Source organism: Chaetodon auriga, chromosome 10 (genome assembly GCF_051107435.1).
Source record: "Chaetodon auriga isolate fChaAug3 chromosome 10, fChaAug3.hap1, whole genome shotgun sequence".
Lineage (NCBI taxonomy): Eukaryota > Metazoa > Chordata > Actinopteri > Chaetodontiformes > Chaetodontidae > Chaetodon > Chaetodon auriga.
In genome coordinates, this window is record NC_135083.1 from 6,659,184 (window position 1) to 6,673,842 (window position 14,659).

The 14,659-nt window shown below is 40.4% G+C and overlaps 2 protein-coding genes across 2 annotated transcripts; one reads left to right on the forward strand and one right to left on the reverse strand.

The window, feature by feature from the left end:
- Nucleotides 1-15: 15 nt before the first annotated feature.
- On the forward strand, nt 16-5,124 carry pm20d1.2 (peptidase M20 domain containing 1, tandem duplicate 2). Its single transcript, XM_076739987.1, has 13 exons — nt 16-272; nt 382-468; nt 1,157-1,392; nt 1,502-1,588; nt 1,693-1,826; nt 1,972-2,091; nt 2,269-2,344; nt 2,439-2,500; nt 2,584-2,662; nt 2,769-2,840; nt 2,933-3,098; nt 3,190-3,289; nt 4,433-5,124. Exons 1-13 carry the CDS (start codon nt 53-55, stop codon nt 4,560-4,562), a joined length of 1,569 nt encoding a protein of 522 aa, XP_076596102.1. The 5' UTR covers nt 16-52; the 3' UTR covers nt 4,563-5,124.
- Nucleotides 5,125-9,152: 4,028 nt separating this feature from the next.
- On the reverse strand, nt 9,153-12,607 carry LOC143327014 (chitinase-3-like protein 1). The gene is made up of 11 exons (XM_076741129.1): nt 12,536-12,607; nt 12,282-12,308; nt 11,933-12,137; nt 11,793-11,849; nt 11,147-11,312; nt 10,902-11,026; nt 10,690-10,813; nt 10,414-10,596; nt 10,220-10,336; nt 9,996-10,128; nt 9,153-9,817 (listed from the first exon to the last, which is right to left on the reverse strand). Exons 1-11 carry the CDS (start codon nt 12,558-12,560, stop codon nt 9,153-9,155), a joined length of 1,827 nt encoding a protein of 608 aa, XP_076597244.1. The 5' UTR covers nt 12,561-12,607.
- Nucleotides 12,608-14,659: the final 2,052 nt, after the last annotated feature.

Consider the following 14,659-nt stretch of genomic DNA (forward strand, 5'->3'; position numbering starts at 1 on the left):
GCATCCGGCGCTCAGTGACAGCGAAGGAGTTCCGCTGTCATAACAAACAACGATGACAGACTCGGGGCCGAAGTTCAAAATAGTCAAGTTTTTAAAGATTATTATAAGTAGCCTCGTCATTACAGTCGTGTTGTTATTCACTGTAGCATCTCTCAGGACTCTTTCACTGGACGTAAATGTCGGGCTTCAGCTCGCGCACTGGGAAAAGACGAACAACATCTCGCTTGTCATTGACCACCATCAGAGAGAGGAGCTTCTTGCGAATTTTAAAGGTAATTTTCGCTTGTTAGTCGGTAAAGTGTTGCCCTGTATGGGAAGCAGCAGATGGAAATGTGGTGTAGCCGCCGCTGACAGATGGGGTATCTCTGTTCATTCATCCAGAGGCTATCCGGATCCCCACAGTGTCGTTCTCAGAGACGGAGAGCAACACCACCGCGCTGCTCGAGTTTGACAGGCTGCTCCGAAAAGGTAGCTAAAAACTGCCTCTGAAAGATTCGACACCTGTTTTGTCTCATGTACGTAGTCACTGGTTTGTTCACAGTCTGTTTTACACACATCACGTGACTTGGCCGAGCAGTAGCAAACTCTTAACCGTTGGCTGCTAGCTTAAACGGTTGTACTGATGCCAGTCTCGTAGGCAGAGAGCTAGCTGCTGTTAGCTACAAACTTCAGCTGACGTTAGCTACTTAGATATAACGAGTTTTTTCTTGCTTCATCTATGACTTCCTGCCGCCTCATGGCGGAGAATTTCTGTATAATAAAAGTTTTCTAAAATCTTCTCTGTGTGGCTGCCACTGTACAGGTATTTCTCAGGTTTCCCAGTCAATGGATGTGTTTATTATTTATTAGGATATGCACCAGTGCACAAGAAGTTACACACTGGCTGCATCTAAGTTATTTTCATTATCAGTGAATCTGCCTGTTATTTTCTTGATGGGTTCAGCTGCAAAGATAGTGCATGCAACCAAAATCATCTTTTTATTAGATCTTCCTTGACCCACATTTTGAAGGGTAGCATTAACCCCAGTGGCCTCCTCAGTGTTGTTTCTGCAGACTATGGAGCTCCTCTAGGCTGTTTTCATAGGCTAAGTGTTAAACTGATCGTGTAAAACTGGTTGACTTTCCGCTCACACTCGTACTCTTCTTCTTGTGACAGCCTTCCCTACAGTTTTCTCTTCAAGCTTGGTTCATCATGAATTGGTGGCCAACTATAGCCACCTGTTTTGGGTGCAAGGATCACAGCCTGACCTTGTCCCGTACCTGCTTCTGGCTCATATCGATGTAGTGCCTGCCTCGGAGTCGGATGGCTGGGAGGCGCCACCGTTTTCTGCCAAGGAGATAGATGGCTTCATCTACGGCAGAGGGACCATAGATGACAAGAGCCCTTTAATGGTGAGAGAATATGTGATACTTTTTTTGTGATTTTGCCTTAAACATAGTTGAGTTATACATTAATTTTATGTCCCAGTCAGGCTAAACTGATATGCTTTACTTCTTCCAGGGAATACTTCAGGCGCTGGAGTACTTGCTTAGAAAAGGCTATGCTCCACGTAGAGGATTTTACATCGGCCTTGGTCATGATGAAGAAGTACTTTAACTATTCATAAAACTACTACTTTTTAAAGCTGTGGCCTCAAACTGATTTCAAACATACAATAATACTTGAATGTCCTTTGATATTTCATTTTAAAGGTCTATGGTTACAAGGGGGCAATGAGCATAGTGCGTGTGCTGAAGCGGCGTGGTGCGCAGCTGTCGTTCGTCCTGGATGAGGGCCTGGCTGTACTCGATGGAGTCATCAGTGGTCTCGATGGACCCGCTGCTCTGTGAGAACCTGCCATGCTCCAGTGCAAACATGATATTGAGTTTGCAGTTTTTCCAGTGTGAGAAGTAAACCGTAGTACAACAGTTGCATGTCTCCGTTATATTGTGTAAAAAATATTAAATGTAGGTGATATACGTGTTTTGTAGGATTGGGATAAGCGAAAAGGGTTTGGCCACTGTAAAGCTCAGTGTGTCTATGGCCCCTGGTCACTCCTCAATGCCTCCCAGTGAGACCAGCATTGGAATCTTGGCTGCAGCAGTTAAAAGGTGAGAGGAACATTTTCTTCATATTGAGATTTTTAGCTCATTTAATTCCCCTGTGATGGATTCTGGCTGATCTCTTTGTTTATGCTGCGCCATATGTTTCACTACATTCTACTTTTTTACCACTCCATGAGCAAAAAGTGTAAATCTAATACCCGAACTGTTGTGCCTTTCCCTCAGACTAGAGGATAACCCGATGCCAAGATTATTTGGTCTCGGGCCTGAACGTGGAATCTTTGAGCATCTGGCCCATAAGGTAAGCAGAGCCAGCTGCTTGTTTACTGCACATCACAACTAGCAACATGTTAGCTCTCCCTGTTGTTTCACAGTTACTCATTATTTGATTTCAGTTCCCGCTCCCAATGAAGTTCATAATGTCGAATTTGTGGCTGTTCTCTTCACTCCTTGGGAGGTAACTACCCTAAAATTCATTTAGCATGTTTTCTTCTGATTCTGTCCATTTGAATAAATCAGTTAGTGTGTTTTATGTTGCAGGGTACTCGAAAGAAAACCAGACACTAATGCTTTTGTAAGGACAACCACAGCAGTCACCATGTTTAATGCAGGAGTTAAGGTATAGTTAGTATTGTAAAATAAAAGGAAATCACAGAAAAAAATAAATGCAAGCAATTCAGTTTTCTTTAGAAACTTAGAGTCCTACATTTTTTCCCACCATGTAGGTGAATATCATCCCTTCTGTCGCTGAGGCTTATGTAAATCTAAGAATCCACTCAGCACAGTCATTACAAGAGGTAGAATCAGACTTTTTTTTCTCCTCTTGAGAATTCCTGATGTCTCGCCATGAGTGTTCTGAGTTGAATAAGATGTGCGCTGTCTCGTCTAGGTCTTGGACCTCGTTCAGTCTACAGTGGGCGACCAGCGAGTGAAAATGGAAGTTGTTGACGGGTTTGATCCTCTGCCTGTGAGCTCCACTGATGAAAAGTCCTTTGGCTTCCAGATCATTAAGAAAACTGTGTTGGACATGTTTCCTACAGTTACAGTTGCTCCAGGTAAAATCCGGATAGAGTAAATCGTATAGACCTATTGTTATTTATATCAAGATATTCCTTAAGTGTTTTGATATGATGTTTGAATGTGCAGGTCTCTGTGTTGGAAACACAGACAGTCGACACTTCAAAGACCTGACCAGTGATATTTATCGCTTTGCCCCCGTCTGGTTTAAGCCAGGTGATGCTCAGAGGTAAGAGTCGAGTATGTTTGATGCCTCGTCCACATGCACGCGGATATTTTTCAAAACATAGCCTTCATAGCTTTTTGGCCTTTCGTCCACACACAAATATACTTTTAGGTCACTCACGACAGAGCTTTTGGAAAACTTGTCATGCAATGGCAGATGTGGCTAACATAGTGCTGGAGCTAACATTGCTAACTGCACTTTTTACATGTTTACACATGAAAGTACAGTTACTCTTCCACTTTCATTGAGAAACAGAGGCGTCAGAATGCATCATAGAGGTCATTGCCACATAATCCAACACGTTCATGACACAGAGGTTTCTGCCAACGTTACTGGTTTTGGTCCAGACCGGGTCACGAATTTTTTAATCCTGCTGTGGCGACGGTGGGCCGTAAAATAAGATAAAATTTAAAAAATAATATTATTGATCCCACTCTGGGAGAATGATGTTACAGACAGCAGTAATAGCAAGAATAAAGAAGAAGAAGTAGAAAATAAAAGTAAAAGTCAATAAGTAATAAAGAAATGAAAGATCAAGTGTGTGTTTGTGTGTGTGTGTGTGTGTGTGTGTGTGTGTGTGTGTGTGTGTGTGTACATTATATACAAAAATATAGAAAAAAAATTGCCTTTAGAAAGATTTTGAAAGTAGCAGTCAGATCTCCAGATGAAGGTTGCCTCCCAGTAAAAGCTTTTTTTATGCTTCTGACCAGCATAGCTTTAGGGTGTTTTTGCATGTTTTTATGGATAGAGATTTTATTTTACAACAGTGGTGGTGTGAATGGGATTTTTTTTTTTTTTGGCCTTAAGCAGGAAAAACCCCATTTAAAAAAATCCCTGTGTATCAGGTGGACTCTGAAAAGAGCCTGCTGCAATAAACTGCTTGCCAAACTTGAACAAAAGAGAGTTTTCTGCTGTTGGTCACACATTTACATCATAAACTGGTGATGTAGATGTTTGACCTACTTGTACTGTTCAGATTAAAGTTCCTCTTGAACCAGTATAGTAAGAAAGTTTCATTTAGACTTTTGGTCATAAGATTCCATTATCATGCAAGAACAGACGGTAAGTAAGAAGTAATTGAAAGGAGAAAAGTATTTTTTTCTTATTAGATACCATAAAGAAAGGTTTTATTCTTCCTTCTGGTAGATTCCATGGCATCAATGAAAGGATTTCCAAAAAGAACTACGAGGAGCTTGTAGTATTTTACTTCAGCCTGATACAAAACTGTGACATTCAGAAGCTCCCTGAGGCTCACAGCTCAGTCCATGAACTCTAAGGAATCGACAGCAGGGGTCATAAAAAGTTCAGAAGACTCCAACAGGACCTTGACTTACTGCATAGTTACTAAATTTCAAGCAAAATGATGTGATTCTGCATTTAAGAGCCAGAGGGTATAATTTTCCGTTGCCCTGCATTTGTAGCTTCACAGTAACAATTCATTTTGTTTAATGACATACAGTATTGACCTTGTTATGATGACATGACTGCAGGATAAGGTGCTGCTTTTGTGGTTAAGAGTTTATGGTAAACTGCTGTGATGATTATTGAATGTAAAATAATGATGATATCTTCCATGAAAGCTAGACGTTATGGTGCTGTATATAACTTTTTCTGCAATGACTGCAAACAGTGTGGGGACTGCTCATAACAGATGACATAAAAAGATGTTACTTACTGTGAATTTGCTGAATTGTGATATTCAAAAATGTAATGTAGTACAGTAGTTTTATCGAATGCTGCACTGTCAGGGACAGATGCATTGAAATGAATCCTGATTTGTGAAGGTGATTTGAATGTGCATAAATTGTTTGAAAATACAACAAATAACTTTAAAATGTGCCTGTTGTCATGTGATATATTTTAGTTGTGGACTTTACGCAAGAAACTTCTGAAAGTACAGCACATGAGAGAAGAAGTTCTTCTTCTGTTCTTCAATGTTTTTCCATCAAAATTAAGACAAACCTGAAAGGAAGCGTTAAATGTCAAATACTAGTCCAACATAGTAGCATAATCAGAAAGTTGACACACCACACACAATAAAATCTGTATGTACAATTACACTGTTGGTCTACTCATAAATATATTAGAGATTCCAGTTTCACCTCATAGTCGGACCAGAAGCCTCCTCGGTGCAATGGTCTGCATCACAAAGACCACTGATTGGTGCTCCAACCTCAGAGGACAAGGTAAGATAAGATAAGGTAAAACTTAATTAATCCCCGCTGGGGAAATTAAATACTTAGAGACAGCAAAGAAAAAAGAGAGAAAAGATCATAGAAGACAAATAAAGATACAGAGTAAAAGTCACCTCTGTAAATATGTACGCTATGTACAAGCATAAAAATACTATTGCCATAAAAATACTGTTGCCATATTGAATTGCACATGAGTCAAAAATGGATATTAAGTATAGGGTTTTGTACTAAAATGTAGTTTTCCGAGGAAATCCCCAAATCAGCCTTTCAGCAGCTAGCTGTTGGTCCTGACAATCCCACACTGCGTAGTCTTGAAAAGTAAAAATAAATAAATAAAGCTATATAGTTAATGTGAATTTATTTAGCTACAGTCTGGCTTTAACCAGCTGAAGGGATGTGCACACACATCTGCATCTGTAGAACAGCCAATAGGACACCCTCTCTCTGCAATGACCGCTCAGGCCACTTGAATTACAAAAGTTGAAAAATCATTGTGGAATTCATGAGGAATTTCTGCCCAGTGATACCAAATATAAACTGCCTGCCACATGCTTATAAATGGCATTCCACTTATGTCTCTCTGACAGCTACCACTTCCCACTGGCAGAGTGCTATTTAGAACAGGTTTATACTACTACTTGTAATGTCAGTCAATATCGTTCCTCCTCCTTCATCAATATTCTTCCCTCCTGTTCTAGAAAGTTTCATACATATATAGTATACATATAGTTACAAGGTATTAGAAAACCAATTGGCTTTAAATTAAACTTGTTTTCTGAAATTGACCTCTTAACCAAGTAAATGCCAGAAGTCGACCCAGCATTTTCCCAGACACATCCTTTAAAAACTGAATTAACTGAAATTCATATCAAGGAGTACAAACAAAGGTAGGCTACACCTTGCTAAAACTAAATCCCACCTTCGCCATGGCTTTTGTTGAAACTGTCCACCTAATTTTTATCATTGAGAGTAGACTAAACATTAGTTTTTATCTGCAAGCACATAACTGACAAACAGCAGCATATCAGTAACTGCAGCTGTCTTGGGATCTGCTGTATGAGGCACTGTGACATCCTGTAACCCAGTTATTCATCACATTAATGAACCCCAGGTGTCACCAACACATGAGGGCAGCCAATCACTGGAATGTGAATAACTGGAAATCTGAACATTTTAACAAAAATGTGCACTGAAGAAGAAATACTTCATACTGAATTGAATATTTTTCAGTAGTTTTCGTGTCTCATTTTTTGTGCCAAAAGTCCAACTGCTGACTGCCAGGAAGGTTTTGAGATTCATATTCCTATGTGCGAACAGATTAAGCAATGTTTATTTAATACTTCAAAATAAAAGTTGATTTCCAGAATATTTGCGAGGTAAAGCACTGACGCATCTTTTAGCAGATTAAAGGATTTGTAACTTTCCCTCTGGACCCCACAGTCATTCCTTTCAGTGAGTACCAGCTCACTGGCATCATTAATGCCAGAAAAGGCGTAGATCGGATGGGTGAACAGGGTAGGATCAGCATCTGAAAGCATTCACTTCTGGACCCCTGCTCTATACTGGGACCAGTTAGTGTGCTAACACCAGTCTGGAGGAAGAGGCTGAAACAGATTGGAGTGCAAAACTAATTATTTAGGGACTTAATTTAGATGCTGGTAAGACTGCCAAATCTAAACTCACCCGAGCTGGTGATCAAACAGACTCCAGTGTCAGGTTAAAACTGAGCTTTTGGAAACATCAGTTTCATCAGAGAAGTGCTTTACCTGCAGTTAGAATTAGCTTGTTCATGTTTATACTGTCTTGATGAGCAACAATAGACGTCAATTTGCGTGCTGTCATCATAAATCAAAGTGTAAGAACTAAATATGCAAAACTGCTGAGCAGCTAATTACAGCCTTGTAGATGTGACCACAGATGTTTAATTATAGGTGGGAATGAGGAGGCAGAAGAACCAGTTTAATAAACGTGAGCCAGCTGCTCTGTTCATTATTCATTGTCAGCTCTGCCTTACCAGTAAAGCTCTTGATTGGTTTTAAGATTGTGATATTTTATACTGTTTTCATCCGAAAGGATATTACGTGACTCAGGTGACTCAGGTGTTGACTTGATTTGATCTGACCCTTAAAATGTTGGTTACTGTTTGCTTTTAATCATCCTATTAAGGTTGGCCACTTAATTGCAACATATCTGACAATATAAATAGCATGAGGTACAGCAGAGAAAAAAAAAAAAAACGTTGCATGCAGGCAACAACTGTCCTATTTATGCCAGGCAAGTAACTTCCAAAATTAGGATCAATGTCCAAAATAAGCTTGAGCATAAGCGTGCATGAGCATGTATAAATTAAATTTCAAAGCAAGGACAGACTTGTGTGGAGACTCTGAATTTCTTCAGTTTTTCTGCATCTGAAAAGCAGTGAAGAACAAGGTGCGATAGGCCAACTACAGCTGTAGTACTGCACATGTGAAGCAGTAAAAGATGTTTTTCAATGAGAATATTAAAATACAAACAACCAAATGGTTGCAATCAGTTCAATCAACAGTTCCAATAGTAAAAGGAGGGGTCGGGAAGGAAGGATTTTTTTCTATGATATGGTTGATTTGAAGAAAATTTTAAAAATTACATAAGCCGACTAAGCCGCAGCCCCAACCATTTTTATAAAAAATAATAAGAGGTAATAACATTTTTATTGTTGTGACATGTGATGAAGGTTTACCTCATTGCTATGGATTGTAGGAATTAGATGACTTGCTGGTCTCGGGAATCAGTCTGTGAATTGTAAAAGTCTTTCTGGCCTTTGATCACTAAGGTGAGAAGAGCATTCAATGGGGAACAGGATGAAGGGGGAAGTTTTTAGGGTGCGATCCATTGTAACTGAGAAGTTTATGGTATAGTATTAACCTCAGGGAACAGGATGAGTGAACTCCACCAAATTGTCATTGTTCTTGAAGGAAAGATTTTATCATTACCAGGTGCATGTGACAACCATTTGTCTTTTTGTTGAACGGTATAAATGGCAAGACATTGTGGAGATCTACAGAGAACACTCTGCATGAGTCTTCCCTCCATGCTGCATGTATTAAAGAGACCTGATTCATCACACCGAGTCTGTAATTCTTCTGAGAATTAGCAACTCTCAACAAGCAACAAGGAGAATTTCCCTTACAGGATGCAACACGGTACAGTATGTACTGATGTGCCTGCGTCAGATGCTGTTATACAGTGACACCTGTGGAATGTACTTCTTATGTAATATTTTTACAAGATCTGTTTATTCATCGTTATACAACAGGGTTGAGAAACAAAATGCTAGTTGTAGCCCTTTATGCTATTGATACTGTTTGATATGTTTCCAATCAGAATGCTTCTGTTGCTCCTTTGAATTTTGCCTGTCTGAAGTTTCCTGTGTCTCTGCCTGTGCCTGTTCTAAAATCATCAACCAGCTCCAGGAGCTCACATAACTTTACACCAATACATCAAAACATAATTGACAATGGCTTCATTATCTTTGATTATTTACACACCCAAACCGCAGAGTTAGATTCACCGGCAATGGCATTTATGCACAACAACCATATATCAATAATTAGTTTTCGACAATGCCCCCATTTGTTGATAAGAATTAATATGAGCACTTATGGACAGTGAAATGATTCATGTGCAGTTCTTCAGGGCCAGTTACAGCAGTCGCAGCTTTTTTTGAAGACCAGACCTGGTTGGCAGTGTTGGATGTAGAATCTCCCATCGGCACAGTTGTAAAAAGAAGCTGGGTCGTTAGGATTGGAGTAAACCCCATCACTCTTTCCATCACAGGGGTTTCCGTCTGACCCTTCAGATTCAGTGGTAGCACTAGTGGTTGTTGTTATAGTTGGGGTTGTTGTGGTTGTAGTTGTGGGAGTTGTGGTGGTGGCAGTGGGAGTTGTGGTTGTGGTAGGGGCAGCTGTAGTTGTAGTAGTTGGAGTTGTTATGGTGGTAGTGGGAGTTGTGGTGGTTGTGGTGGGGGGAGTTGTAGTTGTAGTAGTGGGAGTTGTGGTTGTAGTAGTGGGAGTTGTGGTGGTGGTAGTGGGAGTTGGGGTTGTAGTTGTGGGAGTTGTGGTGGTGGTAGTGGGAGTTGTGGTTGTGGTAGGGGCAGTTGTAGTTGTAGTAGTTGGAGTTGTTATAGTGGTTGTGGGAGTTGTGGTTGTAGTAGTGGGAGTTGTGGTGGTGGTAGTGGGAGTTGTGGTTGTTGTGGTAGGGGGAGTTGTAGTTGTAGTAGTGGGAGTTGTGGTGGTCTTAGTGGAAGCTGTGGTTGTGGTAGGGGGAGTTGTGCTTGGAGTGGTAAGATTAGGAAAACCTGAAAGAAAAAGAATGAAATTCACAAATCTTGTTAATCACTATTGGATGCACTCTGCACATGAAAGTAATAGTCGATAGAAGGTGATTACATTCGTGCTGGTGATATAAAATCAAAAACACACTAAAAACCACCACCCCATGACAGAATAGGATAGACACTCTTTGCATTTGGTTACCTGGAACCAGGAGAGTATGCAGGTGGCTGATGAAGGGGTAGTTGCCCTGTTTGCAGAACTGCCCACTGAAGTCGTCCAGGTCCAGAGACCAGACGAAAGCTCCTCCAAAGTTGTTTGCTTTTAGGTAACTGACCTGACAGGATGGAGAGGAAAACACCTCAACAGCTGAATCATGATCAAAAACTATCTCTTTAACCACCTTGTTGCATAAAACAGACGATTACCTTAGTATCAAGGCTGTCTTTGTTGTCAAATCCAACCCACTGATTTTCTGTGGTAGCATATGGGACCTTCTGATCAGGAATCACCTGGATTGTAACCCCTTCGAGATAAAGGCATGTCTGAAAAGAATTTAGATTGAATGTATTAAACAGAAATATGTTACAGGAAGTACATTTAAAGCAGCTTGTGATTTTACCTCGTAAGAGGCCCAGAATCCATCTTCACCGGTGTAGCAGCCGTCCTCACCAGGACCACTGGCTGGTGCTCCAACATTGCTGGACGCAGAGGAGAGGGTAAAAGCTCGCCCATATGCCGCTAACCCCAAATTTAGCTTTTGTGAAGGTGCTCCCAGGTTCCTCCAGTACTGCATGGCAGAGTCCTGAAATGCGGAAAAGAAAAAACTATAAGGACGAGAGGACATGTCTGAATACAGAGGAGTTCAGACAGTTGAAATATGAGACCCTGTACTTGCAGTGTTCATGTAGATTTTGTCTCCAGTGTCTTGGGACCCCTGGTATAAGGGGCTGTGATGCCCAATGACGCTCTCCCAGGGGCCGTGAAAGTCAAATGTCAGCACGTTAATGAAATCCAGGTACCTGATAAAAGGCAGAGATCACATTCACCAAAACATGACGACAGCTAATCATCAGTTTAATGTCAAGAATTAGGTCAATGTAGTTTTACATTGCAATCTTTGCGACTTCATAACTGGCATCGATGATCGCTTTCTCAGCGGAAACACTAGCAGTGACGAGCAGTCTGTCGCGGTCAGTTGCTGTTCCTTCAGCCACAAAGGCGTCTTTGAGCTCCTGTAAAACACAGAAGCACGGTTCAGTCTCAGTTAAGTATAAAATACTGTATTTTCATACGTGATATATACACGATGGCATATTTCTGATGTGCTCTGTCTGAGAGTAAAGTGGTCTGACCTTGCACAGCAGTGTGAATCTGGGCTTGTCCTGTGGTTGGCTTCCAGCTCCTCCAGGGTACCTCCAGTCAAGGTTTATCCCATCAAACCCATTTGCTCTCAGTAGTGTTATAGCAGACTGGATGAACTTAGTTCTGTTTTCCTGTGTCGACACCATCGTACTGAATCTGGTAAACATTGGAACAAAACAGTGTTCTCAAGAAGACGCCCCACATCCTGCATTTAAAGGCTCTGTTTTAATGGCACTAATGCAAAGGGCGGTCTTTGGTTGCATTAGATTTAATGCGAACACCCAAAAATGTGCAACATAGACACATTTAGATTATTTTATTTCTGTTTAGGAGGACTTGTAATATAATATTATTGTAATATAAACAAAATAAAATACCACACTATTTTGCAGCAACCTGCTGCTGGTTTCACATAATGTAATGAGAGTAATGAGTGTCAGGTAAAAATATTTCTCTTGGTTGGACTATTATAAGTGTGTATTTGCATTATTATGTGCTGAACATGTATATCACAGGGTTTGTTTGTGTCTGCTGATGGAATAATGAAATTAACATATTGTGCAATCAAATACCAGGATGTAACTCTTGTCTTTTCACTGGCACAAAAAGGCCTAAATATTCTTGTAAGGAACTTACTTTTTTGTGTCAAAGGTCAAGCCACCAACTGCCAACAGAGTTTTGAGCAGTGGATTTCTGCGGGAGCATAAAAATTTATTGATTATTTCACAGAAAGCAAAATGCAACATCATTTCCTACTTATGGGCTAAATCACCGACCTGTTTTTGAGTCCATTAAAGGACTGATAGGACCGAATGTCTGCTGCGCTGCTGGGGACCAGCTCATGTTGGTTGTTAAGGTCAGAAAAGGCGTAGATCAGATGGGTGCACTTGTTCGGATCGATGTCTGAAACTGTGAAATTCCCGTCCTCCGCTCTGTTTTCAGCCAGCTTGTTGTAGTAACACACCAGCCTGGAGGCAGAGGCTGAGACAAGGAAATCATGATGGTTTTAATCAGCTGATGAAGGCATCAATTATATCAAGATCTTTGTTAATTAACACTAAGGACTTCAGGGCATTATCTGCCACTAATTCTGTAAATTATGATGAAGGCATTTCATAAACTTACCCAAGGTGGCGATGATCAGACAGACACCTTTAAAGTGACAGACTTGCTCAGTTTTCTTTCAACAAACCATATTCCATTCACTTTCATGGTTTTCTCACTTTAATCAGTAAGTAACAAAAACATTGGTAAACAAAACAAAAATAATCTCCATGTTTGTGTGGCTCAATATCGCTGGAGGTAAGTGAGAAAATATGTGTTTCTGTAAATTTGATTAACCGACCCTTTAAGGAAGAATCTACTTTTGTGTGCCTTACCTGCAGTTAGAGTGAGCTTGCACATGTTGCTATGTGGATAAGCAGAAATAGAAACAATCGTTTAATATGCAGCTAAAAAAAACACGATTTTCAGACAAATCCACACTCTGATCTGTTGCTATTAATCTGCTGCCACAAAAACCACCAGTTGGAGCCATTGATGGTTGGTCAGCAGCACCCAGCCAAAACATGCACGGGATATTTAGAGCATTAACATAGATGAACATATCAGCTGTGATTGTATCTGTCCTCATACCACAAGTGTGGGCGTACAATGTGTTGTGGAGAAAATGTTGCACAGCAGGACGGATATTACTCAGCATAATGCATGTTCTGCCTTTACAATGCCAGTTTGAGAGTAGACAGAGAGTACTGGCACAAAAGCCCCCCAACTAGTCAAAACCAAGCAGCTGCTTCAAAAATATTCTGTATCCTCTTTTGTAGTGGATCCATGATGTTTTCACCTCCCTCTATCAGGGTAAGATTTGATCAGTGATCAATCAGGATCATGTGGAATCACTGAAGAACACACAAAACAAAGCAAAACAGAGCAACACAGCGATCAAATGTCAGAATTGTAGGAAGTGGGAGGACATGGAGCTCAGCGGCCATCCATAGACACTCTAACTAGGTGTGCAAGAATCAGTTTGGCAAACAATTCCGGAGCCATCTGCTTCATTGTAGTTTATCTGTGTCTCATCAGCTTGATCCTCTCTGATCAGGTCTGATCTGACTGAACAGGTTATTTTCTGATTATAATCAATCAAGTCTGATCAAGCAGTTGCCTGTGTAATACAGCAACGCCACTTTAAGCCTGAAAATGGCCACAATATGGACATAATTGGTGCAACACATAATAATCATAACGTTAAAGACAGGAAAATTTAAAGAGAAAACGTCTTCACAATTCCTGCTTGTTTAACCTCTGTAGATAAAAAACTGCTTAGTTTAGCTTGTGAGTTAATTAGAGTTATGGAGCAGGTATAGTAATACTCAGAGCATCAACCAAGAAATCAACAAAACTTTGGAGTAATAAAATCATAGAAAGCAAATACTTACAAAGACAGATGGGAAAGAAGTATATAATGTCTCTCTACTGTGACTGATGGATGACTGACGGATGCTCGTCTGAGCATCATTGGCTATACAGCTGTCAGGGTGTGGCAGCTCAATTGGGTGGGGATAATTAATTCAATGTTGCGACGTCCAAAGCAATTGAACACAGAGAATAACACAGAAACTGGGATCAAAGGACATTTCACAGTGCAGGCTATGAATTGTTTGCAATTGTCTGCGTAAAACTCACTGCGTAGTGACTCAAAGTCACTAGAATGTGATGATGGAAAGTATGCAAACCAACAATACATGCGATGAAGAAGGCTAGAATTAGTAGACGTGAGCAACAGCCGCATTGTTGTGTAACATATCTATAATTACACGGTAGCTGAAAATGAACCCACAAGAACGCACCCACAAAAGGTTAGCTTCAGTGACAAAGGAAGCACGTACTGATGGAATGATGCTTAACGACCATATCATAAAAAAGGTGTGTTCTTAAGCAATGCTATAAAAACTAAACAGTCAAAGTGCATTTGTTCTTTGTTACTAAAGCGTCTCATGTTCAGTCTCATGCAACAGACAATTATGTTAAGAGACGCACAATACAGGAGGAGGGAATGAAAACTGATAGCATTAGCAGTGATGCTTGACTAAACACCACAGGCTGAGCAGTGCAGCAGAGCAAACTGTGTCTGAAAGTTTACATTTGGAAAAAGATGCTGTAAAATCTGCAGGGACTGTTTCATTAGACACACACAGCGGGAGAGAAGCTAAAGCCAGAGCCGAACAGTGAGTGAGACGAAGACAAAAGAGCAGCAATGCAACAGTCTGTTTTTCCACACTACTTCACCTGTCTTCTGTCTACTGAGGCAGTCAGTAATAATTAATAAGTAAACCGTTACATCATTTTTATGTTTACAGAAGAAAATTTCAAAGTCTTTAAGTTAAAATATTTAAAAGAAAGTTTTTTACCAAAATCTCCCAGACTTAGTTTTCAGTTCTTCACATTCTTCCTCTTATGGGAGTAATGCACAAATTCAGCCCTCACTGGCTTTAACAATATTT

What these genes read in the sequence shown, in the direction of transcription:
- pm20d1.2 (XM_076739987.1), top strand. Translation starts at nt 53, where the DNA reads ATGACAGACTCGGGGCCGAAGTTCAAAATAGTCAAGTTTTTAAAGATT. An exon ending in ATGACAAGAGCCCTTTAATG is followed by an intron (nt 1,393 to 1,501) that starts GTGAGAGAATAT and finishes TACTTCTTCCAG; the next exon opens with GGAATACTTCAGGCGCTGGA. An exon ending in CTCGATGGACCCGCTGCTCT is followed by an intron (nt 1,827 to 1,971) that starts GTGAGAACCTGC and finishes CGTGTTTTGTAG; the next exon opens with GATTGGGATAAGCGAAAAGG.
- LOC143327014 (XM_076741129.1), bottom strand. Translation starts at nt 12,560, where the DNA reads ATGTGCAAGCTCACTCTAACTGCAG. An exon ending in TCTGATCATCGCCACCTTGG is followed by an intron (nt 12,138 to 12,281) that starts GTAAGTTTATGA and finishes TCCTTGTCTCAG; the next exon opens with CCTCTGCCTCCAGGCTGGTG. An exon ending in GAAGTCGCAAAGATTGCAAT is followed by an intron (nt 10,814 to 10,901) that starts GTAAAACTACAT and finishes GCCTTTTATCAG; the next exon opens with GTACCTGGATTTCATTAACG.